Raw genomic sequence first — 26,504 nt, forward strand, 5'->3', positions numbered from 1 at the left:
AAACCGGAAAATCGGAATCACCCAATTTAGGTCGGTTTGGTTCGACTTTGTTTTACCACCCTCCTTCCTTCCCTGATGAAAAGAAAAAACCTAGAGGTCATTTAGAACAGAGAGAACATAAACCTTTGCCAAACGACTCGCTCGCTTTTCGTTTGTTATACAACTTCTTCTTCGTCTCTACCGGCTCTCTTATCGTCTTGGTCTGCGTTTTTTTTTGTTTTGTACTGTTCCGTCAATGGAAGCTAATCATCCAAAGGATGAAGCGTATCTTTCCGCAGTCATCCCCAAACGTACCAAGCAGATCCAAGCCAATCAACTCGAGTCTCTACCACACGATCCAATCAAGTAAATACTACGACGCGTATTTTCATATGTATCACTGCGATCAGTATCTCCAAGGTTTCAATTTGTTTCTGGAAGATTGATTTTGAGTTTTGGTGTTGTGTGTGTGTGTGTTTAGGATGACATCGCCAGATGGGAATGTGAAAGAAGGAAAGAAACGGGAGAAAACTCCAATAGATGATCAAGTAATCGCCATTAACGATGCGGTTCACAAGCTTCAGCTCGCTATGCTCGACGGTATCACTGAGCAGAACCAGCTCTTCGCGGCGGGGAAGTTAATATCTCGATTAGACTACGAAGATGTCGTCACTGAACGAACCATCGCTAAGCTCTGTGGTTATCCTCTTTGCCAGAGATTTCTCCCTTCCGATGTTTCTAGAAGAGGCAAGTATCGGATTTCGTTGAAGGAGCATAAGGTTTACGATTTACAGGAGACGGGAAAGTTTTGCTCCGCGGGTTGTTTAATTGATAGCAAAACGTTTTCGGGGACTTTGCAAGATGCTCGTACCTCGGAGTTTGATTCGGTGAAGTTGAATGAGATTTTGGCGTTGTTTGGTGATCCGGAAAAGAAAGGTTCTTTGGATGTGAATAAGGATTTAGATTTGTCTAAGCTTGTAATTCGGGAGAATTTTGAAGCGAGAGGTGGAGAAATGTCTTTAGAGCAGTGGATGGGTCCTTCTAATGCTGTTGAAGGTTATGTTCCTTTGGATCAAAGTGATTGCAAATCAAGGAATTGCAAAGACAGAAGTGGTAAGTTCGATGATGAACTATGGAGTGAAAAGATTGTTCAGTTACCAAATGATTGATCAATGTATAATATAAGTTTTGGTTTTGGCAGATTCCAAGGCTACTCAAAAGAATCAAGAGAAGCATGAGAACCCGCCTTTTAGCGAGATGGATTTCACTAGCACAGTAATTATGCCTGATGAATATAGTGTTTCAAAGCTTCTACCGCAAACCAAACAAGCTTCTCCTGTTGGGGAATCTGATGATGGCAAAGGGAAAACAGTATTCCGAGAGCAAACTGTAGTTCCTCCCACACAAAAGAAATCAAGTAAGCACTAAGGAGCTGTTAAGAGTAGGCCTTACGACCAACATAATGTAGCCATATATATTACTTAATCTTTCTTAAAGGTATTTGATTGGTATCATGAATGACTTTTTTCTATTCTTCTGGGAGTTCATGTGATAGTTATTGGGCTATTTCTGCTGATGCTTGGGACAGTAAATACTGTTTTCAATGCTCTCTGTTTATCTGGATGATCTTGAGTGTGTACTGTGCATTTGCAGGGTTTCGTCGTGAAAAAGAAAAGGAAAAGAAGACGTTTGGGGTTGACGGGATCGATTTTGCGAGCTTTGGGTTTGATGGGATAAGTTGTGTGAGCTCTGGTACTGGAAATGATGGACATAGCGTTGAATATAGTGTGTCTAAGCAACCACCATGTTCAACAGAAGATCCTATGGGTGGTCAATTAAAAAAGGATCATAAGACTTTGGATGAGAAAAGTTCTCTAACAGGATCCTCTTCTGCATCTAAGAAGAAAAGTTTGAGGCTTCCTGCACAAGCCAACAAAGCTTCTCATGGAGGGGAATCAGAGGATGGCAAAATGAAAACAGTTATGACAAATTTTGGACAAACTGCAGTCCCCCCCAGAAAAATATTGGGTAAGAGCACTTAGTAAGCTATAAAGGATAGTTTGGCCTTACATTCAAGAAATCGCTGAGAAATAATCTGTAATTCTGTATATGTTACCTTTTTTCATTTTGAGGTACTCATCTGGTATAACAAATGAGTTTCTTTATTCCTTGGGTGTCTGAGTTGTTCTAATTATTGTTAGGGTGTTTTTGTGCCTGCGTGACCCTGTTTGTCTGTCTAATATTGAAGTCTATTGTGCATATGCAGGTTTTTGTAATGATCCTGAAATAGAGAAGGACATTAAGAATTTCGGGTTTGATGAGATGGGTCTTGCGAGTTCGGCTATTATGAGTGATGGATACGGCGTAGAATATAGTGTGTCTAAGCAGCCACAATGTTCGATGGAAGATTCTCTTAGTTGCAATCTAAAAGGAGGTCTTCAGACTTTGGACGGAAAAAGTCCTCTATCAGGATCCTCTTCTGGTTCTAATACGAAGGGCTCGAGGACAAAACCAGAAAATTCAGGAAAGAAAAAGATTTCTATTGAATACCATGCTAATTCTTATGAAGATGGTGAAGAATTACACAAAGTTCAGGATGTGTGTTCATCAAGTGAAACCGTTACAAAGTCATGCCTTAAAACTTCTGGTTGTAAGAAGCTTAGCCGTTCAGTTACTTGGGCGGACCAGAATGATGGCTGTGGTGATCTTTGTGAGGTTAGAAACGATGATATCGCCGCAGGTCCTAGCCTGTCTTCAACTGATACAAAGGATGTCAATAGTTTATCACGCCTTGCAGTAGCAGAAGCCTGTGCTACAGCATTAAGCCAGGCTGCCGAAGCTGTATCTTCAGGAGATACAGATGCAAGTGATGCCAGTAAGTCCATAGGAGGTGTTACTTATGTAATGACACACTTTGGTGTCCATACGTTGTGAACTTGCATGAGTTACTAAATTGTGCACTTTGACATGTTTTATATAGCTGCAAAAGCTGGAATAGTTTTGTTACCAAGTACACATCAACTTGATGAAGAGGTTACTGAGGAACATATCGACGACGAAGAGGAATCAACTCTTCTGAAGTGGCCAAATAAGCCCGGTATTCCAGATTCTGATTTGTTTGACCGTGATCAATCGTGGTTTGATGGACCTCCCGAGGGCTTCAATCTCACAGTAAGTCTCTTTTGCATTTCAATTTACTCGCTCATTAGGACTCCGTTGAACTAAACTTACTGGTCCTTCTCCTTCGTCAGTTATCAAGTTTTGCTTTGATGTGGGATTCACTGTTTGGCTGGGTATCATCGTCCTCTCTGGCATACATATATGGGAAGGAAGAATCTGCTCACGAGGAGTTCTTATCAGTTGAGTACCCTCGGAGGATTATCTTGGGAGACGGGCTTTCCTCAGAGATCAAGCAGACAATTGCTGGGTACCTTGCCAGAGCTTTACCCAGGGTCGCCACTTATCTCAGGCTGCCAATAGCGATATCCGAATTAGAAAAGGGACTGGTACTTTTCCAAATTCTTTTTCTGTTATTCTACTAATAAACCAAAATAGCCAATTTTAGTGAAATTAGTGGTTTGTTTCCTAGTGATTTGTTTCCTGTCTATCTTTGTAAAATGTAGCCATTAATCCTAGAAAAGAAACCTTAGTATTGAAGTATGGAATCATATTTGAAAATATAAATTCTTTATCAAGTTCCTCATGAGAATATTGTCAAACTTATGCTGGGAAGTTTTTATATATAGTTGTCACTGATATTGGTTGTGATTTGTTGGTGAGCAGGGAAGCTTGTTGGAGACAATGTCGTTGACAGGGGCAGTTCCATCATTTAAGATTAAAGAATGGCTAGTGATTGTTCTTCTTTTCTTGGACGCATTGTCTGTATCACGTATCCCTCGGATTGCACCTTATATATCCAACAGAGACAAGGTTAGTTGCAGTCAAGTTGATCATAGTATAGTAAAAGGTGAAATCTAAGTGGACTTAATCTGTTGATTATGTTGGTGAAAAAATATCAGATTTTGGAAGGAAGTGGAATTGGAAACGAAGAGTATGAGACAATGAAGGATATCCTGTTACCACTAGGTCGCGTTCCTCAATTTGCTACCCGAAGCGGAGCGTAGACAAAACCAAGGGTTTGGTAGAAGAAATATGAAAATAGAGGAGTCTATAATTATGAAGCCATTTGATGTTGAGTAAGATCTTCAAGTCACTTATAACAAAGATTTGTCGCATTTCAATTTGATAAATGGTTTACAGACTTTGTGCTGTTCCTGTTGTAGAAATTTGTTATATAAAAACATCACTTACTCCTCTTACTGTATTCTGTGTATTGGAGAGGATTTGAATGGTAAAACTCACTTTTTAGAAAGCCTTCTTACTAACTAAACCGGTCGCACTCTAATTATTTTTCTAAACCGATAATTAAACGGGATAATAATTTACACAATCGATTTCAATAACCGGGAAACCGAAATCACCCAATTTTAGGTCGGTTTGGTTCGATTTTGTTTTCTACTGATAGGAAGGAGAAAAAAAAACCCTAGAGGAGGTCAGGTCACACAGATAACATAAACCTTTGCAAAGGCTTTTGATGCTCCTTCGTCTTACGGCTCGCTCTATTCGTCGTTACACCTCTTCTTCTTCTTCGTCTCTACCAGCTCTCTTCTTCTCGGCGTCGTCGTTTTGTACTGTTCCGTCAATGGCAGTTAATCATCCAAAGGATGAGGCGTATCTTTCCGCCGTCATCCCAAAACGTATCAAGATTTTCGAGCAGATCCAAGCCAATCAACTCGAGAAGCTTAAGTCCCTGCCGCACGATCCGATCAAGTAAGTACGATGTCGATGTTTTATATGTATCACTGTGATTTGTTTGTCTAGAGTTTCAATTTGTTTGTTGAAGATTGATTTTGGATTTCTGGCGTTGTGTGTGTTTTAGGATTACGTTGCCAGATGGGAATGTGAAAGAAGGGAGGAAATGGGAGACAACTCCAATGGATATTGCTGCTCAGATTTCAAAGGGTTTGGCAAATTCTGCGCTGATTTCAGCGGTCGATGATGTTCTCTGGGATATGACTAGGCCATTGGAAGGTGACTGTAAGCTTGAGCTTTTCAAGTTTGATAGCGATAAAGGTCGCGATACTCTCTGGCATTCTAGTGCTCACATTCTTGGTCAGGTATAAGAGCTTAATCATTTTATCAAAAAGTTTTGCTAGTGGTGAACGATTCGTTTATGGTAGATGTGGGTGTGATCTTGTTGCAGGCTCTCGAACAGGAGTATGGGTGTCAACTATGCATTGGACCATGTACAACGAGAGGAGAGGTAAAAGCATCTTGTTTGTGCTAATTGTTACTTGTTTGTATGTTATGTTCCATCATTTGTGAAGTTCGGTTTCTATGTTAAGATGTTTCCTTTGCCCTAAGAGAGAAAGGTGGAATCACTGGTCTTGTTGTTTGTATTTCAATGAAGTGGTGTGCAAATGTGGCTATCGCTGATGTGATGGATTTATTATTGCAGGGTTTCTACTATGATGGATTTTATGGTGACTTGGGCCTGAACGACAATCACTTTCCTAAAATCGAAGCAGGTGCTGCAAAAGCTGCTAAGGTATCGTTTCGTCTTTAGTCTGATATTTTCTTCGATTATCTTGAAGCTTTCTTACAATATATGTTGTAAAATAGTTGGTTCGTTTCTCAAACCTATTAATGAAAATTGAATGATATATGTCACCCAAATTTTAGTCATATTTTTCTATTTACATCTCAGGAAGCACAACCATTTGAAAGGATTGAAGTGACAAAGGATCAGGCACTCGAGATGTTTTCAGAGAATAAGTTTAAGGTGGGTTAAGCTGTGGATAAATATTATTGAATTTTGTTATGCTCCCTTAACTTTACGCTTATTTCTGTCCTCTTACGTTGTTTGGACTCATTATTCTAGGTTGAAATCATCAATATTTTGCCTGCGGACGAGACCATTACTGTCTACAGATGTGGCCCATTGGTGGATTTGTGTCGTGGACCGCACATACCAAACACTTCTTTTGTGAAAGCGTTCAAGTGTTTGAGGGTGATTTGCTACTGTGTCTCTAGAAGCTACATATGTACAGATTATAGTTTGTTTTCTTATGCTGACAAATATATTTTTCTTAGGCTTCATCAGCTTACTGGAAGGGTAGCAAAGACCGTGAGAGCTTGCAGAGAGTCTATGGGATATCTTATCCTGATCAGAAGCAGCTGAAGGTACTCATATTTCTTGAATATTATGGCAGCTACGCTGTATCATAAGTATGAGTAATATCTATAATCTTTGACTTGGTCGTTACAGAAATATCTTCAATTTCTAGAAGAAGCCAAAAAGTATGACCACAGACTATTGGGCCAAAAGCAGGAACTCTTCTTTAGTCATCACCTCAGGTATTTCATTGCTAATATACTGTGTTTTCCTCTTTGTGTTTCACTGTACATACATATATTCACCATCCTTGAGCTTCAGCCCTGGAAGTTATTTCTTTCTTCCACTCGGCACTCGTGTATATAACAAGTTGATGGACTTCATTAAGAAGCAATACTGGCAAAGGGGTTACACAGAGGTTTTCCTTAGCTCTCTCATCTCATATATTTAATATACTTGTTGAGTGGGGATCGCTAAATAACCTTGCGCTGGTAGGTCATTTCACCAAATATGTACAACATGAGTCTGTGGGACACATCCGGACATGCTGCAAACTACAAGGATAATATGTTTACGTTTGATGTAAGAGGACATGGAAGCCTTAAGAGTTTCTTGACTCTGTTACTTAAGCAAGCAGCTCTCTAAGTTATATTCTGCGCATGAATGACTTATCAGAATGTTCCTTGTGTAGATTGAGAAGCAAGAGTTCGGGCTGAAACCTATGAATTGTCCTGGTCACTGCTTGATATTCCAACATAGGGTCCGCTCATATAGAGGTGTGACTCTGTTCCTTTTGTGCTATTTGATATCACCAAAAACAGATCTATGAATAATATTAGTTGTAGAAATTAAAGTTCACTCCATGAAATTCTGGCAAAACTTGTGGATTACACAGTGCTGACGTTTTCAATGACAGGAGACTTGTTCCAAAGTGTAATTTGTATTTTGTTATCTTCAAGGACTATGGCTAATGTTTTCCCTTTATTAATCTTACCTAAAGAAGTTGTCTGTCATTTATCTGGACTGACGCCATCTTTTGGCTGCTTATATTATCTGATCTGTAGAGTTACCTATGAGACTGGCTGACTTTGGAGTGTTACACCGCAATGAGGCAAGTGGAGCACTTAGTGGGTTGACTCGTGTCCGACGGTTCCAGCAGGTAGATTCTGTATCCTTGTTTACTATAGTTTATTATCATTTTTCCCTTTCCATGATGCATGTTTGATACTTAATATAATGTACGCATACTTTTTCAGGATGATGCACACATATTCTGTACAACGGAACAGGTTTGTGATATATGTGTCTTATCTGGTACTGTCGGAGCTCCTTTTCTCCCAGTTTTTTTTGCTATACTTAATGTCATCTATTTGCAGGTTAAGGAAGAAGTGCAGGGTGTGTTGGAGTTCATTGACTATGTGTACAAAATTTTTGGGTTTACCTATGAGCTAAAACTTTCAACGGTACCATATTTGATGATTTATTTACCAGTGCATCTACCAAATCTTATAGTCTTAGCGTGACATGTTTCTATAACCATTATTTGCATGTTAATTTAAATTTCAGAGGCCGGATAAGTACCTTGGGAGTGTGGAAACATGGGATAAAGCTGAAGCGGATCTCAAAGAAGCTATAGAAGCTTTTGGAAAGCCATTAGTGGTATTGGCACTTGTTGAATACTCAATTCTATTCACAAAAGTCTGCATTCATTCTAATGTGTGCTGTTTTGGCAGTTGAACGAAGGAGATGGTGCATTTTATGGCCCAAAGATAGACATCACAGTTTCTGATGCGATGAATAGGAAATTCCAGTGTGCTACTTTACAGGTTATGCTCTGAAACTTTTTTTAGTTTTTCTGTTCTATGCATTCCATTGCTGTAATCAGTGCAGGAGTTGATTGTATGTTTCTTGTCGCCTCTATCAGCTTGATTTTCAACTTCCGGATCGCTTCCAATTGGAATACGCAGCTGAGGACGAAGCGAAGAGGAGTAAACCTGTAATGATACATAGAGCCGTGTTGGGATCTGTGGAACGTATGTTTGCCATATTGTTGGAGCATTACAAAGGAAAATGGCCTTTCTGGATTAGTCCGCGCCAAGCCATAGTTTGCCCTATATCAGAGAAATCTCAGAAATATGCAGAAAAGGTTAAGTTTGTGGCTTTGCCTGTACTCTTTTAGTTAGCGCCTGTGGTTCGTATTAACTTATCTGCAGCATCTAATCTCTAGCGTGTCTTTTGGCACATTCATTCAAACAGGTACAAAAGGAAATTCATGATGCTGGGTTCTATGTGGATGCCGACTTAACAGACAGAAAGATCGATAAAAAGGTGACAATATTGGATCATGTTCCCATTGTTGTTCTCTGGTTGGCTGGTGATTCTAAATATTGACTTGAGTAATGATGATTGCGGTGTGTCTGTAGGTACGTGAAGCTCAGCTTGCGCAGTACAACTACATTCTGGTCGTGGGTGAAACTGAAGCAGCTACTGGACAGGTTAGACAGCCATCCATATTAAGAGTCTCTCGAGTTTAATTAATTTTGTTTTGTGTGAAGACATTTAAGACCAATTTGTTTGTTGGACCTTCACATTTTCAGGTGAGTGTTCGTCTGAGAGACAGTGCAGCCCACTCGGTGAAGAGCATTGAGGATTTGCTGGAAGAATTTAAGGCCAAGACTGCCGAATTTGTATGAGATCCAACTCCTGAAACTCTCCTGAAAACTGAAGTCATGATAGGATGTGTTTTTGTTTTTGCAAATTAGAGTCGGACCAGGATTTAAGTCTTTTTATCTTTTTCATCAAACCATATTAGGCCTAAACCATATTATACTTTTGATAACTTACAGCGACATTATTCTGTTTGCTCTCCTTTAAATTCAAATTTAAGATACTTGGAAAATAACCAAACCGATGTTAGAAAAGTAAGAACATCACTTGCAGAGATTATTGTATCCTTCAATTTTTCTCTTGCGGTTCTCAAATCCGTGGATTTAACAAATCCAGTGGAGTTAACCACAAAAAGAATAATGCACTTTTGAATGCTGTTCGAGGCCACCGTGGAGCACCCTGATAATCTTGTGTAGATCTTGCTCACAAAGCTCTACGCGATGGTATCAAATTTTTGTTGTGAAGGAACATGGTGTGAAAACTAACACAAGGCAACAAATGGGGAATTCAGGAAAGCCTAAGAAGCTCTTAAGAATGCTGAAGGATTGCTTATGTGATTCTGTTGCCATAAAATTCTGCTGAGCTTTAGAAGAGTTATACTCTGATTAAGTCATTGTTTCTGACCTTGTACACATTTTGTTTAAACTCTAATCAAGGTATCATTATCATCATCTCCACCACCACCATATGACTTCACTAGAACTCACATTTTCTTTTGACAGAAACTATTGTGTAGCTTCTATTTATTTAAAGAATCTAAAGATTCGCAATCTTTTAGAAACATTCTTCAATTATTATTATATTGAACCAGGGTCATTATAATTATTTTTTAATAAAATATGGAATAAGGTTGTGTTGCCCATAAAATTCCTAGTCCAACAAGATTTAACACCAAATATCATCCGGACGAACGGACCGGACCATTGTGTATTTCATGAGTTCAGGACTTAGGGTCAGGAGGACTTAGGTCGGACCGGATTCGGGTCATTCGTAATTCTAACTTCAACAACTTTTTTTTAATAAGCAAAAAAAAAGAAAACCAAAATTGTTCGAATTTTTGTTGTCAACAAAGACAACAACCAACTTGTTTAGCTTCTGTTTTTTTTTTTTTTTTATTTATTGATGGAGCATTCTGACACAAGACAGAGGTACTATAGGCTAGTTCTGCTTTTTCTCTAGTGAAAAAAGAGAGAGAGAGAGAGAAAAGAAAAGAAAAAACACATTAAAATCTGTGACAACATCTCTCACGTGCTCTCTCTCTCTCTCTAATTGCAGTTGCAGCAGTTTGTATCCAAATCCACGCGCCTTTTTCCTCTCTCTTTCTCTCTCTCTCTCTCTCATTAGATTAATCAAAACTTTGAAACCAGTTTCCAGTTTCACGTAGCCTCTCCTCAGATCCGTCCCCTGGAAGCTCTGTATGTGTCTTCAAATCTCTCATCTCTTTAGTTTCCTTTCATGATTTCTCGATTACCTTGGAGATTAAGCTAATTTTTTTGTGGGTTAGGGTTTCTTTTTAGAAATCGGGTAATGCACATTTGTGTTTTTTTTTATCTCTCCTTCCTTCTTCGTTTCCAAACGCATACCCAGTTTTGAACCTCTGACATCTTTTTCGTCTATTGTTTTTATATCTTCGATTTTAAAGTTTTGAATTTTGAATTTGAAAAAAGTATTATTAGGTTTCTTCCATTTTTTTACTTAGAAAGTTCTTTTTTTTTTTTCTCTTCTCCTTTGTTTTGTTTTGGTTTAGCAACTTTGGGTCCTCTAGGGTTTACAAAAAAATTGAAGCTTTTTTATGTTCTCTTCTTTTAATGTTCTAACACCATCTTCTTCTGTGAAGGTTTGCAGAGAGAATGGGGTTTATCTCTAGGAATGTTTTTCCGGCGTGTGAGAGTATGTGTATTTGCTGTCCAGCTCTCAGGTCGAGATCTCGTCAGCCCGTCAAGCGTTACAAGAAATTGCTTGGTGAGATCTTCCCTAAATCCCCTGTAAGTGTGTGTACCCTCCTTGAAGCTCACTTCGTTATAAAGTTTCCACTTTTCACTTGTGATTTGGTAACATCTTTGCTTCAGACCATCTGGTATAGGTTTTGATTTGAGAGTTTGTAAACGTGCTTGGGGTATATTTTCAACTTAGGCTTTGTATGAATGTTCTCTAGGATGGTGCACCAAATGAGAGGAAGATTGTCAAATTGTGCGAGTATGCTGCCAAGAACCCGATCCGTATCCCTAAGGTAGAGTTTTGGTTTTTGAATCTTACTACTTAGTTGGTGAGGAGGAGTCTTGTGTTTAAGTTCTGTTCAGCATATTCTGTTTTGTGGCTGTCACAGATCGCCAAGTTTCTTGAAGAGAGGTGTTACAAGGACCTTCGATCTGAACAGATGAAGTTCATTAATATTGTTACCGAGGCTTACAACAAAATGCTTTGCCATTGCAAGGATCAGATGTAAGCTTTCTAATACCTGGCAGTTTTAGGAAAGCAAAATTAGTTATGCAAATTCGTAGCCTGTTTTGTTACTTCGATGATTACTTCGATGATTCTTAAACACTTGCCTGTTTTCTTTTCCTCTTATTTAAGGGCTTATTTTGCTACAAGTTTGCTGAATGTGGTTACGGAACTACTTGAAAATTCAAAGCTGGACACACCGACCATTCTTGGATGCCAAACATTGACGAGGTTCATTTACAGTCAGGTAAAATGTTAATTGAAGAACATTAGGAGAACTATGCATACTGAGGCTTTGACTGATTTAACAATTCAGAATGTTCATGGCTTCTACACTTATGCTAGTCCATGTTGAAAACGTGAAATTTCTCACCCTTCATCTGCTATGAACAGGTTGATGGAACTTATACTCACAGCATTGAAAAATTTGCACTCAAAGTTTGTGCATTGGCTCGTGAAGAAGGTGACGAACATCAAAAGCTGTGTCTAAGAGCATCTGGCCTGCAATGCCTTTCAGCGATGGTACTAGAACTAGTTCTTTTAGTCTTCCAAATTCAGTCAATCTTACTCCCAAAAGTTTCTGTCCGGTTTTAACAAGTTTTTCTTATATTTGCTTCTTCACCAGGTTTGGTTTATGGGAGAGTTTTCGCATATATTTGCTGCTGTTGATGAGATTGTACATGCCACTCTTGATAATTACGAGGCAAACATGATTGTTCAGACCAACGAAGACAGAGAAGAGCAAAATTGTAACTGGGTAAATGAAGTGATTAGATGTGAAGGCCGAGGGACAGCAGTTTGTAATAGCCCTAGCTACATGATTGTCAGACCAAGAACAGCAAGAAAAGATCCGACTCTGTTGACCAAGTAACTCACTTAATCCTCTATTTGTTGCCATGATGTCTTTGTATTTTTCTCTTTGCTAAGTGCCTCATTCTCTTTTTATTGTTTTAGAGAAGAGACTGAGATGCCCAAAGTTTGGGCACAGATATGTCTTCAGAGGATGGTTGACCTGGCTAAAGAAAGCACAACTCTGCGGCAAATCTTGGATCCTATGTTCAGCTATTTCAATTCTAGACGCCAATGGACTCCCCCAAATGGGCTGGCCATGATAGTTCTCTCTGATGCAGTATACTTGATGGAAACCTCTGGTATCTTCTTTATGTCTTGTCTTGTTTTCTTAGAATATTGGGTTTTTGTCTAGACACCTTTTTGTCTAAACCTCATAGCTATGTTTCTTTATATATATTAGGGAGTCAGCAATTGGTGTTGTCGACTGTTGTACGCCATCTTGACAATAAGCATGTTGCCAATGACCCTGAGCTCAAGGCTTATATCATACAAGTTGCTGGTTGTCTAGCAAAGCTGATCAGGACTAGCTCGTATCTTAGGGACATAAGTTTTGTTAATGACTTGTGTCGGCACCTGAGGAAAAGCTTTCAGGCAACAGCTAGATCAATTGGAGATGAGGAACTCAACTTGAACGTGATGCTTCAAAATTCTATTGAAGATTGTCTGCGGGAGATAGCCAAAGGAATTGTTAATACACAGCACCTATTCGATATGATGGCTGTTTCAGTCGAGGGACTTCCTTCTTCAGGAATTGTTTCACGCGCAGCGGTTGGATCGCTGTTGATACTTGCTCATGCAATGTCTTCAGCATTATCTCCATCTATGCGTTCACAACAGGTGAACTATAGTTTTTTTTTTTTTCTTCCTAGTTTCTAACATCATCTTTACAGATTATTTAATCCTTATTTTAATTTTATACAGGTTTTCCCAGATGGACTTCTTGATGCGCTTCTAAAAGCAATGCTGCATCCAAATGTCGAAACCCGTGTAGGAGCGCATGAAATATTTTCAGTAATACTGTTGCAAAGTTCTGGTCAATCTCAGGCTGGACTTGCATCAGTGAGAGCTTCTGGCTATCTTAATGAATTAAGAAACTGGAGGAGTGATACAACATCTGCCTTCACATCTATTACTGCTCGATTAGACAAGCTCAGGAAGGAGAAGGATGGTGCCAAGATTGAGAAGAACGGTTATAATAATAATACTCACGAAGATCTTAAGAACTACAAATCGTCCCCAAACTTTCACAAGTTGAATTCCATAATCGATAGGACTGCTGGTTTTATTAATCTAGCTGATATGGTAACATTTTTTTCCTTGCTTACAATTGGATGTTATGTGCTATAGGACCATCACATGTTTATGTTTATGCAATTGTCTGATACTGTCTGGTGATGCAGTTACCTTCAATGATGAAGTTTACAGAGGATCAAATCGGGCAATTGTTATCTGCATTTTGGATACAATCGACTCTTCCTGATATCTTACCTTCCAACATTGAAGCTATTGCTCATTCTATCAGCTTGATGCTTCTTTCCTTGCGATTGAAGGTCAACATAAAGTTTCTCTTCTTTTCTGACTCTTAATATTTCACTTTCATGATGCCATACTTAACCTCTCATGATCATTTTTTTATTGCAGAATCCTGATGACGGGCTTGTTGTTCGAGCCTTCCAGCTGCTCTTCTCATTGAGGAATCTTTCTTTGGAGCTTAATAACGGTATTGATTGATGATAATACTCTCTCTTAAATTGATCAAAGTTTTAGAAATGGCTTATGAGCAACCAAACTTTCTTCATTGCCAGGTTCATTACCCACAGTTTGCAAGCGGTTGATCCTTGCTTTATCCACAAGTACGCTGATGTTCGCTGCCAAAATATATCAGATCCCTCATATTTGTGAAATGCTGAAGACTCAAGTTCCTGGTGATGTGAGTTCTCTCAGATGTGTTGTTTCAGTTATTAATTTCATCCATGGAGATTGTGTAACATGACTTGATTATGTGCTGAATTTTTTTCAGGTGGATCCCTATCTATTCATTGGCGATGACTTACAACTTCACGTAAGAACACAGGCAAATATGAAAGATTTTGGGTCCTCAGGTGATAGCCAGATGGCTACTTCAATGCTGTTTGAGATTCGAAGCAAAGTAGAGCTGTCCAACACTATTATAACCGATATCGTCGCAAAAAATCTACATAAGATTTCTAAGGTAATTCTTATATATTCTGTTTCTCAGTGGGCATTAGCTCTGATCAATGGCTTTAGGCACCATAAAAGAGTATAAACCTGGTGATTCTTGTGCTGATTTTTTTATATATATTTTCTTGTTAAGCTCGAGGAAGCTGATGTGAAGATGCAACTCTTGGAGTCATTCACACCTGATGATGCCTTTATGTTTGGATCACGACCAAATGTTGAACCTCAACCAAACCAAAGTGTCTCTAAGGAATCGCTATCCTTCGATGAGGTAAACTATTCTCTGAAGACCCATATTCTTTGGGATTTTGATGATAAAAGGAACTGTAAACACTTGTGTTTCTTTTTATCACAGGACATACCTGCAGGTTCAATGGCTGAGGACGAAGTGACGAGTGAACTCTCTGTGCGTTTTCCTCCAAGAGGATCTCCTTCACCATCTATTCCTCAAGTTATCAGCATTGGCCAGCTTATGGAATCTGTAAGTGTAGACTGAATTCGGCATAAAGAAGATACTGGCTGATATATAGATATCTATGTTGTTGTCTCTTATAGTTGGTTTGTTATTTGTTGTCTAGGCGCTTGAGGTGGCTGGTCAAGTAGTTGTGTCATCTGTCTCTACTTCACCGCTTCCTTATGACACAATGACTAACCGCTGTGAAACATTTGGGACTGGTACTAGACAGAAGCTCTCAAGGTGGTTGGCTACTGAGAACCGCCAGATGAATGGTCTCTACAGAAACTCACCAGAGGAATCATATGCACTTGAGAAGGTACGTAACAGTGAGTAGGGTATATATTTTTGCCTACCAAACCTACTTATAGTAAACAGATTAGAACTACAAACTGTTGAAATCTGCTATGGTCTTCAATCATAGTGAGAAAGGTCTTAACTTTATGATTACTAGGCTTACATGTTGATACGCTGTGTTACAGGTAGTAGAAGATGGGAACATCTATGGAAGAGAATCTGGAGTGTTGCAGGATTCATGGTCCATGATGAGACTACCTCCAGCTAGTCCCTTTGACAATTTCCTCAAAGCAGCAGGAGCTGGAAGATGATTCGACTAACTTCATAATATATAAATCTTCTCTGTAGAAAGTGTGTAATCTTGTTGTTGTTATTGGGTTTGTAGAGAGCTAACTTATCTAGACACAAGCACGATGCTTCTCTTTCTCTGTTTCAAAACAGACACAGACACATGTGGTAGTGATATCTAGAATCAGTAGTTGGCAGTAGTAAGTAGTAATGCCGTTAGGACAAGAATGTTACTGTTGTTGTTATGATCCATTAGAGAACGAACCAATGCTCTATCTACTAGTTTAATGTATCAGATTCTCTATATTAAACTCATCAGCAAACAAAATCGAGGATTTAAAGTTCATATCTTTTACTAATGACGGTGAACTAGACTGGCCGGTTTGGGTTTGGGTTTGGGTTCCAATGAACCGACATTAAAACGACGACGTATTTTGTCGTAAAGCAAAATGGTGGTGTTGTTCTCTCGCAGTGCCTTTAAAATTGGGGTTTTGCTTCGTCGGGGTTTATGAAGGGCTTTGATAGTAATCTTCGTCTACAGGCTTCTTCTTCTTCTTCTCCACAATTCTCCAATGGTTTCTTGCCTAAAAGGCAAAACTCTATAAACCTCAATCTCAGAAATTGCTATCACAGATCTTTCTCTCCCACCATGTTAAAGCTCTTCACTTCTTCCGCTTCTCGAGTCCATCATTTGACTCCGGCAATTAGGGTCGGGTCTAGTAGCCCTGTGGAGTCACCATTGTTCAAAGCGTTGAGTCAGCTTACTGGGTGGAATCGGCGATCTGCTTCTTTAGGTCAACGTGTTTTCTTCTGCTCCGAGCCTACCGATGGAGAGGCGGCGGCTGAGGCTGAAGCTAAGGCGGTCGAGTCCGATTCTGAAGGTTCTGACTCAAAATCGTCGTCTGCGATTGTGCCCACTAACCCTAGGCCAGAGGATTGTTTAACGGTTAGTGTTAATTTTGTAGGATTATGGTTTTGTCTTTCTAATCGCAATGTATATATGCTTTGATGGATCGTTGGCAGTTTAATTGTAGAGGCAAAATCTTATCCTTGCTGAAATGATTACAAAGTTGTAAACTTTTGGTCTTATGAGATGCTTTTCATCTTTGTTGAAGCGTCTGTTATTGTATACTGTTCCATGGTGGTTTTTTTGAATTTGGATTTGGTGGTTTTTAGTTATTAGTCAGAGCAAAACCAGAGGCTTTTGTGATTGTGACTAATAGACATTTCAGTTAGACTTATACTTTTCTGTTGTTAAATTGCAGGTTCTAGCATTGCCGGTGCCGCATAGGCCTCTTTTTCCTGGTTTTTACATGCCAATCTATGTCAAGGTATGTCAATTCATCCTTTTCTGGCCATTCAACATTTTGTTAACATGTTTATCCCCAAAACTTTCATTGAATTCTCTCTATGGTGGACTGTATCTAGCCTTAGAACTAGACTCAGTAGACCCAGCATCACCAATTACCAAAGTTGACACCTCAGGTTCTTTGAAATCTGCTGGTTATTTTTCTAGTATATATAGAGATTTTAGCGGCATTTGATGCATTATTAACTACCTCATTGTTTCTTATATTATAATCTTTCCTGCTTGGTTCATTTGATGATGTGGGCAAACTTGCTACAACTATTTATCTCTAACTATAGTGGTAACATTAACTTTTTAGTTTGGGAGATGCGCATTTTTTGCCTCTGACCACCATGTGATTTTTTATGGTGTGCAGGATCCTAAAGTACTCGCAGCCTTACAGGAGAGCAGAAGACGACAAGCTCCATATGCAGGAGCTTTCCTTCTGAAGGATGACCCATCAGCTGATTCATCTTCAAGCACTGATGCAGAAAAAAATATAAATGAGCTAAAAGGGAAAGAGTTACTTAACAGGCTTCACGAAGTTGGCACACTTGCTCAGGTAATGTTGCTGCTACGTCTCTTTAATGTCTGTTTGGTTTCTGTGTGATCAAATCAAATAGCATAACTAGCATTACAATTTCCTTGTTGATTTCCCAGATTTCAAGTATCCAAGGTGACCAAGTTATCCTTGTTGGTCATAGGCGACTTCGCATAACAGAGATGGTAAGTCGGTAGAGTAACAGGGTTCTTCATACATGGTAGAATTTCAGTTAAGAAAGAATTCAAAGTTCAAAAGCCTAGCAGCGACTACACCTTTTGTGTCCTTTGGTTGACCGAGTTACTTTTTATTAAGGGAGATTTTTTTTTTCTTTATACAGGTGAGTGAGGAACCACTTACCGTCAAAGTCGATCATCTTAAGGTATAATTATGCTTTATGATATGAGACTTCTGTTTGATTTTTCTTTTTTCTTTTTGAAATTCTCAAGTCAGGAACCTTTTTTCTTGTTCTCTGTGCAGGATAACCCATTTGACATGGACGATGATGTCATCAAGGCAACATCCTTTGAAGTTATTTCAACGCTTAGGGATGTACTAAAGACAAGTTCACTATGGAGAGATCACGTTCAGACATATACCCAGGCATGTTCTCTTCATAATTTTCACGTGTGCAGGTAAAAACTTTCAGGACACCTGTCTTAGTAGATGTCTTTCAAACTTGTGTAGCATATAGGTGATTTCACGTATCCACGATTAGCCGATTTTGGAGCTGCGATATGTGGTGCAAATAGGCATCAAGCTCAAGAAGTTCTTGAAGAACTGGATGTAAGTAGTTACACTATTCTTGTAGTTGTATGGGTTTCCCTGCTTGTTCAATCTCTCATCTCTACCTTTATTGACCCAGGTTCACAAACGTCTGCGGTTGACGCTGGAATTGATGAAAAAAGAAATGGAAATTAGCAAGATTCAGGTACTATTTCTGGGGCTACTTAGCCGCTAGCTGTTTGAATGAAATATAATTCAAATCTTTTGAACCATATAGGAAACCATAGCAAAAGCAATTGAAGAAAAGATTAGCGGTGAGCAACGCCGGTACTTACTAAATGAGCAGCTCAAGGCTATAAAGAAGGTATGTTTCATCCCGCCTCATAAAATTTTCTTGTATTTTTCGTCAACTCAACATTATGTCAGTGGTATATATCATATTTGGTTTATTCATTTAAGTGATCCAATGCAGGAGCTTGGTGTGGAGACCGATGATAAATCTGCACTTTCTGGTCGGTACTACCTTAGTATCTTCAATTTTATGTATTCATTTATATCACCGTTAGAGATTTATAATTTCACTGCCTTATGCATTCATGAGGCGTCAGTGTCCTTGGTATGAGTTCAGAGACCAGTACACTGTTATTTGTAAGACAACTGCAACTGATATTCTATTCATCACTGCAGCAAAGTTTAAGGAAAGGATTGAGCCTAACAAGGAAAAAATTCCAGCGCATGTATTACAAGTCATAGAAGAAGAGCTTACAAAACTGCAGCTGTTAGAGGCCAGTTCAAGCGAGTTTAACGTGACCCGTAACTACCTAGATTGGTTGACCATATTACCATGGGGAAATTACAGGTATTTTACTCTTGCTTTATCTTGTAACTTTATTATTTAAGTAAAGCAGCAGCTAGTCTTTATGAGGGACTGACAGAGAGGATGAACATCCGTGCTCATCACATGGCACCATATGTATTTGCTTTGTGTTCACTGATTGAGGAATCTATTTTATTAAATTTGCAGTGATGAAAATTTTGATGTGGTGCGGGCACAAAAAATTCTGGACGAGGATCACTATGGCTTATCTGACGTAAAGGAAAGAATACTGGAATTTATTGCGGTTGGAAGACTTAGAGGCACTTCACAAGGTATGATACTTGCACAGTAGTTGTGGCCCCTTTCTGATTGATCTTGAATGATGAAAAAGAACTTGTCCTGGTCTATAAGCCTGCAGCTAAAATTTGAGTATATGTGTCACCAGGGAAAATCATCTGCCTCTCCGGCCCTCCTGGAGTAGGTAAAACTAGTATTGGCCGTTCTATCGCACGCGCTCTTAATCGCAAGTTTTTCCGGTTCTCTGTTGGAGGGTTAGCAGATGTCGCTGAGATCAAGGTATAACTCATTTTTTTCTTTACTTGCAAAGTTTAGTCAAATGATTTCGATTAAATTCTGTCACAGAAACAATAAATCATTCTCGTAATAACGTGTTTAGGGGCATCGTCGAACATATGTTGGCGCCATGCCTGGAAAGATGGTGCAATGTCTAAAGAGTGTAGGGACATCAAATCCTCTTGTTCTAATCGATGAGATTGATAAGGTAATATCTTTCTAGTATTGTGAGTTTGTGACTAGCTTCCTGAAGTTGGTAGTCACATATGTAGCTTCTTTTATTCATCGATATTATACTGTTCATCATTAGTTAAGAAAGTCAAATTTCTCTGCAATAAAGTGTTATTGTTCCTTGGCAGCTTGGGAAAGGCCATGCTGGTGACCCAGCCAGTGCTTTGTTGGAGCTTCTGGATCCAGAGCAAAATGCAAATTTTCTGGACCACTATCTCGACGTTACTATTGACCTATCAAAGGTTAGTAATGTGGTTATCATTTTGTTTCATATGGTTCTAGGCTGTCTGTTAATTGCTGATCCATTTCCCTACAGGTTTTATTTGTGTGCACAGCAAATGTGATAGACATGATTCCAAATCCTCTGCTAGACAGAATGGAGGTGATATCTATTGCTGGATATATCACTGATGAGAAAGTTCATATCGCAAGAGACTATTTGGAAAAAACTGCACGTGGAGATTGTGGCGTCAAACCTGAACAGGTCTCACTTTAATCCTGTTCTCCAATTGTGTCTGCTTTTAACTTGGTTTAGTAATTGTCAATGAGTCACATACTTCTAGGATTTGCTCAATTTGTTCATACTATCTGCAGGTTGAGGTGAGTGATGCAGCTCTTCTTTCCTTGATAGAAAATTACTGCAGAGAAGCAGGTGTTAGGAATCTCCAGAAACAGATCGAGAAGATTTACCGTAAGGTAAGTTTTGCTACAAGACTCTGAATGATTTCTTTAAGCCCCCAAAATTTAACATCATTTTTCTTTTGTAGATTGCTCTTAAATTAGTGCGTGCAGGAGCAGTCGCCGAAGTGCCTGCAGTTGCAAGTGATCCCGAAGAAGCTGAAATTGTGTCCGAAGTCGGCGTAGAATCCCCAGAGAACCATACTGATAAAGAAAACCCTGTGTCCTCTGATTCGTCATTGGAAGAATCAAATGAAGAGGCTCAAACCGAGAAGATGGCGATTGAAAAGGTAATGATTGATGAATCAAACCTTGCGGATTATGTAGGAAAACCGGTATTCCATGCAGAGAAGCTATATGAGCAGACACCGGTAGGTGTTGTGATGGGTCTAGCTTGGACATCAATGGGTGGTTCAACATTGTACATAGAGACAACTGTTGTGGAGGACGGGGAAGGTAAAGGTGGCCTGAATATAACGGGTCAGCTCGGTGATGTGATGAAAGAAAGCGCACAAATTGCTCACACAGTCGCTAGAAAGATAATGCTAGAGAAAGAACCAGAGAATCAGTTCTTTGCAAACTCCAAGCTTCATCTCCATGTCCCTGCAGGAGCCACCCCCAAGGACGGTCCAAGTGCAGGCTGCACCATGATCACATCTTTATTATCACTTGCCACGAAGAAACCAGTTAGAAAGGATCTTGCAATGACCGGAGAAGTTACACTAACTGGAAGAATTCTTCCTATTGGTGGGGTAAGTTAGCAACTCCAGACGTCTCTCACTCTGTTAATTCTATATTTTTGACATTTTACCGAATTGCTGCAAGTTTCTTACACAAAATATCTCAGGTGAAGGAGAAAACTATTGCGGCTAGGCGGAGTGAGATTAAAACAATAATATTTCCGGAGGCAAACCGAAGAGACTTTGATGAGCTGGCGGAGAATGTGAAAGAAGGGCTTGAAGTTCACTTTGTGGATGATTATGGAAAGATCTTTAAGCTCGCCTTTGGCTATGACAAACAAGAAGACTGAAACAACAAGAATAGACGAGTCAAATTCACCCTCGTCATCATTTGTTGTCTCCCATCTAAACAACAAGACCATTCTTGATTCTTTCACTTTTCTTTTTCAAGAAGAAAGTTATTTGTGTAACACTTAAAGTCTATCAACTGTTGGTATCTTGGCGGAAGCAAGATTCACTCATACTTAATAACAGACTATTACATTAGAACGAAAGAAGGAGAATTATCCTATTATTTGCATTTTTTCATTCAATAAAAGTGGAAACATAAAAGAAGGAATGCTCATATTATACATCGTGTGAGAGAATGCTCCTCGATATCGGCTACTTACACTTCATCTCGATTCTCATGTCAGAGAAACTATCAGAAGAAGCATCTAAAAACAAACACCAGAAGCATCTAGAATACCGAGAGAAGATCAGGCTCTACTAAAGCAGAAACTAACCCTTCCCTTTGCCTCCATGTTCTTCTTTGAGTACCTGAGACAAGATCATTAACTAAATCATCAACCAAAGTAGATACTATCTCTCCCTCAATGTCAACGGCTTCTTCATACGTCTCTTTCTCGAAATCAAGCCATCTCCCTTCGAAACTGCTCATCTCTTTGTCAACAAGCTCATCCATCATCATCTCTCTCATCTTCTTCAACCCATGAATCTCTCTGTTCAGTTCTTCTGCTAACCAATCTCTTTGTTCAAACAAAAACCCGCACTTGCCTAATAGCCCCCTGCAGCTACCCATAAACATCCGCTCGCACTTGAGCGCTAAGCACTTATTGACAAAATCAAACAGTGTCTTTCTGTTGATTTTGGCTGCTGTTGCTTCTCCTCGGCCTTCCATTTCATCAAAGAGGCTCGCAGGTAATATGTCAGTGGCCATTCCCAGAGCAAATTCTTTCACCAACAGTTGGTCAGACCTGAGGATCTCGGATATGTACCCAAGCTCCCAGTCGAGACTTTCTTCACCTTCTGAACAACTCAGTGTTATTACAGATTCTGAGAGCTCGGACTCGTCTTGTAATTGGTGCGACTCATTTGATGAAAACCAGGTGGGTTCTTGGTCTGATGAGGACTGTATTGTCCCTGTAAAGCCCAAAGCGTTAGACAGGATCAAAGTAGCCGCAAATCTAGCTTTCATGTAAGCCATCAGTTCCTATTGAGTGCAAACAGTGTTTTCAAACAATACATGTATCTTAGGGATTCAAGTTTTGCAGGCTGAATGTTGACTTTAGAATATCAATTGCTCTTATTGATTCGGTGGGACTTGGGAGAAAGAAAACTAAACATTTTGTTGTAAAGTATTGAGAAAACAAACCGTATTCTGCGGACTGTCTGCAATCTAAGAAACTCTTGCTGCAGGAGCTTCTGAGATCATCTGCTTCAGTTACAGTGCTAATGCTGCTAACTTCGAGCTCTTCTGCTTGTATCTTTATTTTCAGAAGAAATTATACAAAACATAATTAGTTAGAAAGCCTTAAATAACCTAAATATATTTACAAGTAGAAACAGTGCCGGTCTAAAACTATAGAATGCAAAATATGACTAATAAGAATTTGCATACTTAATCTCTTAGATGCATTAGGAAGGAACTAACCTGGAATTTTTGTTTGTCATAGAATGAAGTGCAGTCAGAAACAGATTCACTCTTCGATAAAACTTTATCCAGACCGTTTTGAGTCGACTTTTCATATTCTGATGCAGATGAAATCATCCCGTTCACCTCATCCTTTGGAATGGACCATGAAGACTCTTCTTCGGTCAGGCTACAGCTAGAAGACTCAAGCTTAGAAGTCAGCTCTCTGAGCTTTTGCTCCAACAAAACATTTAAGGAATCGCCGCCAATCACTTTGAAACTAACTGCAGATTCTGTGTCTTGATCAATTCCTTGGGAGGAAGATAGTGAATCAGATGATAAGCCTTTGATGGGGGATGAGAATGTGAACGAAATCACATCCATTTCCTTTTTCCGATCATTTTTGCCTTTGCTCAAGCCACCATCAATGGTGATGTTACATTTGATCAAATTTTCACTCCTTTTGGTCCGTTTATCATCAGAGATTCCAGATTTTTGCACCCCATTAGGGAGCTTTTTGCTCCGGGGAAGAGTCTTTTTGCGTGACAAAGATAAAGAATTATTCTTTTCCATCGCGGCTGTTGTTAAACCCGAGTGCTTTGATAACGATCCACTTTCCACTGGATACTTGTTTACAACTTTGTTATTTACTTTGCTGCTCTTTTGGTTCGAAACAGAGGTCGTTGAAGGTTGGTTGTCTCTGCAGTTCTGTTTCTGGTTATTCTGCTTAAGCATACTCTTTCCCATGCTGATGGGAGCTCCTCTAAGACCATTCTGGCTTTTGACTATACACTTTTTAGCTTCTGCCTTCTCCTTTTGGTTTGCAGAGTTTCTGGTGACACTTACGGGCGTTGTACTGGCTTTTGCTTGTGCGGATACATAAGATGATGGCTTCACTTTACCCTTCAAAGCATCAGAACTGCTTTTTCCCATGAACTTACTAGTTGACGGCGTCATGAGTGATGTTGAGGTTCTCTTCTCGTTGTGCTTTCCTCTTTGGTACTTAAGGTTAAAGTTATCATGGGAGACTTGACGGCTAGACATTTTCTGTGCAGCTTCTAATTTCTCTCTTAAATCTTGAATCCTCATAGGAACTGATGAAGGAGAATTAGATGGCGAAAACCGCGTTCTAGCAACCATCCTAGGACTTGGGTCAATCATTCTTGAAGCCGCTTCCATTACATAAATAGGGTTCCTGGATGGGACAAACCCGGGACTCCGGATAGGAGACAGGTGTCTACTGTTGGTAACACATATTGGTTTAGCCGACCTGGGGGGAAAAGTCTCAGATTGAAACCGTTCAATCGGTTGGTTGCGCCCATTATTTGTTCTTGAATCCAAACGGTCCCAGGAAATACCATCATAGTCAGTACGGAGATTTACATAACCAAGATTCTCATATGCATCCCATCTGTTGGTGTTTCGTGAAGGTCTGAGGAAAAACAGATCAAGATCGGGATTGAATCGAGGTTCCTGGACATTTGGTACAGGTAGAGACTCTAAACCCATAAGCCTGGCAACCACACTTGGGGCTCTTGTCCCCTGTCCATCATCACTGGTAACAGAAGATGCACAACAGCTTGAGTCACTTCTCGGGTTGTAACATGAACTCTTTCCAGTCTCATCAACCTCAACCTGTCCAAAAGATAACATCAAACCAAATTTGTTCCTCTCATCCGCTAAACTAAGACTAAAGCCACTTGACAAAAACAAGGGAATAGTATTGAGATAACTCACAAGAGAAACCCTTGACTTCAAAAGGTTTTGAGCAGTCTGTTTTATCTGCTTTGATTCTTCTGGTACAAAAACAAGAAGAAGAAGGAACTTGAGATTACTTACTAGAATCCAAACAAAGATCGAATCATACTTTCTTATATACACAGCATTATAATACAAATGAATCAAAACTTGTTATTAAACAATAACCAATTCTTCCAAACAAGAAGTACATTGTCTTAGACCAACTAGTTCTACATGTCACAGAATTCACAAGAACAGAACCAAACATTTCTAACTATTTGTAAGCATTTACAAAAACAAGAACAGCACTGTCTGTAATCATAATAAAATCTCATTCAAACAAGAAGTACATTGTCTTAGACCAAACATTTATACATGCCACAGGATTCACAAGAACTAAACCAAATCTTTGTGAGCATTACAAAGGCAATACTGCAGACTCACCTGAGAGTTCAGAGCTGCTGGAAGAGAAGAGCTTCTTACGAGATTTTCCAGGCCAATCGATTAAATTAAAAAAACCTCCTCTGGATCGTTTCCTTTCAACAACTTCCATTTTTATTTCATCTACAGATAAACAATCACTAGAATCACTTCCCTGGGATGTAACTAGCAAGATGCAGCAACACATAATCTTGATTCCAAAACAGCAGATAACCAAACGAAACCGGACCAAAAAAAAAAAACCGCATAAACCTCAATAATTCACCCCAACTCTTAGCTGAACTAAAAGAAGATTAAGACAGTTCAATTCTAATATACATTCAGATAAGGCCACCACAGAATAATACAGATACAAACATGAACCCAATATTACCTATCGTTTAACTTCAGATGCCAAAGACGTCAACTTCAACTTATCGCTCATCCCATTTTGAGTTAATTCCAGACACCCTTGTGGAGAAATCAACCGAATTCGAAGATTTTGAGACGTTAACAGCAAAATGTGACAACGGGAAACAAAAACCCAGAAATGCTGCGGACTGTTCACGCACAAAACCGATTAAAAACCTAAACTTTAGAAGATCTATCTAGCCCTAAAAGCTAGCAAACAACACTAGGGGTAGGGGGTGGGTCTTGTGTTCCTCAAACACAGTAATTGAGAAAATTGGAATTGATGCAAAGGTTTTAAAACACCAATGAATCTTAGAAGAAAGAGAGAGATTCTTGAGAAATGGGTCAGATCAGGGAAAAGGTTAAATCAAACGAGGACGAAGTAAAGATAGATTTTTAAGATTTGGGATTTGTGATTTGGGATTTGGGTAGAGAAGACAGACCAATAGATGTGCAGACGTAGCAGAGAACTCTGAACAAAATAAAAGAAAAAAAAAAACAGATACTTTCAGTGTGGATTGATGTGACAAGAGAAGAGAGCGAAGGAGTGAGAGAGATGAGAGAGAAACAGAGTGTTTGAATTTTCCAGTCTCTCACTCCACCTCCGAAAAAAATATTACTAATTTTGTTGTCTCGAATTTATTGTTTACACCTTTCAGTAAATTATAAATACAAAAATTACTTACATATTAATGATCTAAATAAATGGTTAAAGCAGATAAAACTATATGTATAGTATGGGTATGATTGGTGACAATGTTTAAACGACACAGTTAAAAAATTTACAATGGTTGTAGAGAAGACAGGTTAAAAAGTAAGCAGTTAAAGATAATTGATGGAAAAGATGGTACGGTTAAAGAGAGTGGTTGAATATTTAGTTTGATTGGTAATGTTATAGCGGTTGGATAGTATAAATTATAATAAATAATATTAAAAATAATTTAGTTAGAAATGAAAAATATAAAGTAATAATGAGTAACATGACATAATAAAATTATTTAACAAAACCAAACATTGGTTTCTCTAAGTGATTAGAATTGGCGTTTGCAACCATCAAAATTAAGCTTTAACCAT

The 26,504-nt window shown here is 39.1% G+C and overlaps 5 protein-coding genes across 11 annotated transcripts; 4 read left to right on the forward strand and 1 right to left on the reverse strand.

The window, feature by feature from the left end:
- Positions 1-28: 28 nt before the first annotated feature.
- On the forward strand, positions 29-4,351 carry LOC104771160 (putative RNA polymerase II subunit B1 CTD phosphatase RPAP2 homolog). Of its 2 annotated transcripts, none has more exons than XM_010495635.3 (9): positions 29-345; positions 461-1,092; positions 1,181-1,396; positions 1,633-2,007; positions 2,246-2,854; positions 2,960-3,150; positions 3,231-3,485; positions 3,763-3,909; positions 3,999-4,351. In XM_010495635.3, the coding sequence occupies exons 1-9, from the start codon at positions 236-238 to the stop codon at positions 4,101-4,103; spliced, it is 2,640 nt and encodes an 879-aa protein (XP_010493937.1). In that variant the 5' UTR covers positions 29-235; the 3' UTR covers positions 4,104-4,351. The 2 variants fall into 2 exon arrangements, with proteins under 2 accessions (XP_010493937.1, XP_087362052.1); XM_087505926.1 differs by having other exon boundaries at positions 82-345; positions 1,181-1,476.
- Positions 4,352-4,440: 89 nt separating this feature from the next.
- On the forward strand, positions 4,441-9,056 carry LOC104771161 (threonine--tRNA ligase, mitochondrial 1). 2 transcript variants are annotated; one of them, XM_010495636.3, is made up of 20 exons: positions 4,441-4,809; positions 4,919-5,156; positions 5,243-5,302; positions 5,498-5,587; positions 5,747-5,821; positions 5,921-6,049; positions 6,133-6,222; positions 6,308-6,396; positions 6,476-6,572; positions 6,650-6,736; positions 6,846-6,930; positions 7,219-7,313; positions 7,411-7,443; positions 7,531-7,617; positions 7,721-7,813; positions 7,888-7,980; positions 8,079-8,300; positions 8,411-8,482; positions 8,578-8,649; positions 8,752-9,056. In XM_010495636.3, exons 1-20 carry the CDS (start codon positions 4,574-4,576, stop codon positions 8,845-8,847), a joined length of 2,139 nt encoding a protein of 712 aa, XP_010493938.2. In that variant the 5' UTR covers positions 4,441-4,573; the 3' UTR covers positions 8,848-9,056. The 2 variants fall into 2 exon arrangements, with proteins under 2 accessions (XP_010493938.2, XP_087362053.1); XM_087505927.1 differs by having other exon boundaries at positions 4,483-4,809; positions 7,411-7,617.
- Positions 9,057-9,868: 812 nt separating this feature from the next.
- LOC104771162 (protein SEMI-ROLLED LEAF 2-like) lies at positions 9,869-15,657 on the forward strand. 4 transcript variants are annotated; one of them, XM_010495640.3, is made up of 18 exons: positions 9,869-10,236; positions 10,659-10,806; positions 10,977-11,051; positions 11,148-11,263; positions 11,396-11,510; positions 11,657-11,785; positions 11,889-12,130; positions 12,218-12,414; positions 12,516-12,952; positions 13,037-13,417; positions 13,516-13,665; positions 13,757-13,835; positions 13,921-14,045; positions 14,136-14,327; positions 14,451-14,585; positions 14,670-14,795; positions 14,893-15,087; positions 15,251-15,657. In XM_010495640.3, the coding sequence occupies exons 2-18, from the start codon at positions 10,672-10,674 to the stop codon at positions 15,374-15,376; spliced, it is 2,955 nt and encodes a 984-aa protein (XP_010493942.1). In that variant the 5' UTR covers positions 9,869-10,236; positions 10,659-10,671; the 3' UTR covers positions 15,377-15,657. The 4 variants fall into 4 exon arrangements, with proteins under 4 accessions (XP_010493942.1, XP_087359653.1, XP_010493940.1 ...); XM_087503527.1 differs by having other exon boundaries at positions 9,936-10,236; positions 10,667-10,806; XM_010495638.3 differs by having other exon boundaries at positions 9,946-10,236; positions 10,659-10,812.
- Positions 15,643-21,559, forward strand: LOC104771164 (lon protease homolog 1, mitochondrial). Its single transcript, XM_010495641.3, has 19 exons — positions 15,643-16,299; positions 16,619-16,684; positions 17,078-17,263; positions 17,362-17,427; positions 17,583-17,624; positions 17,723-17,845; positions 17,930-18,028; positions 18,108-18,173; positions 18,246-18,332; positions 18,441-18,480; positions 18,656-18,827; positions 18,993-19,117; positions 19,231-19,361; positions 19,462-19,566; positions 19,718-19,831; positions 19,906-20,073; positions 20,184-20,285; positions 20,357-21,019; positions 21,115-21,559. Exons 1-19 carry the CDS (start codon positions 15,862-15,864, stop codon positions 21,295-21,297), a joined length of 2,976 nt encoding a protein of 991 aa, XP_010493943.1. The 5' UTR covers positions 15,643-15,861; the 3' UTR covers positions 21,298-21,559.
- On the reverse strand, positions 21,385-26,071 carry LOC104771163 (uncharacterized). 2 transcript variants are annotated; one of them, XM_087503528.1, is made up of 6 exons: positions 25,414-26,071; positions 25,044-25,163; positions 24,597-24,652; positions 22,881-24,494; positions 22,602-22,713; positions 21,385-22,369 (listed from the first exon to the last, which is right to left on the reverse strand). In XM_087503528.1, exons 2-6 carry the CDS (start codon positions 25,150-25,152, stop codon positions 21,687-21,689), a joined length of 2,574 nt encoding a protein of 857 aa, XP_087359654.1. In that variant the 5' UTR covers positions 25,153-25,163; positions 25,414-26,071; the 3' UTR covers positions 21,385-21,686. The 2 variants fall into 2 exon arrangements, with proteins under 2 accessions (XP_087359654.1, XP_019097898.2); XM_019242353.2 differs by having other exon boundaries at positions 24,597-24,655.
- Positions 26,072-26,504: the final 433 nt, after the last annotated feature.

The sequence above is a fragment of the Camelina sativa genome, chromosome 20, assembly GCF_030686135.1.
Source record: "Camelina sativa cultivar CO46 ecotype springtype chromosome 20, ASM3068613v1".
In the NCBI taxonomy this organism is placed as follows: Eukaryota; Viridiplantae; Streptophyta; class Magnoliopsida; order Brassicales; family Brassicaceae; genus Camelina; species Camelina sativa.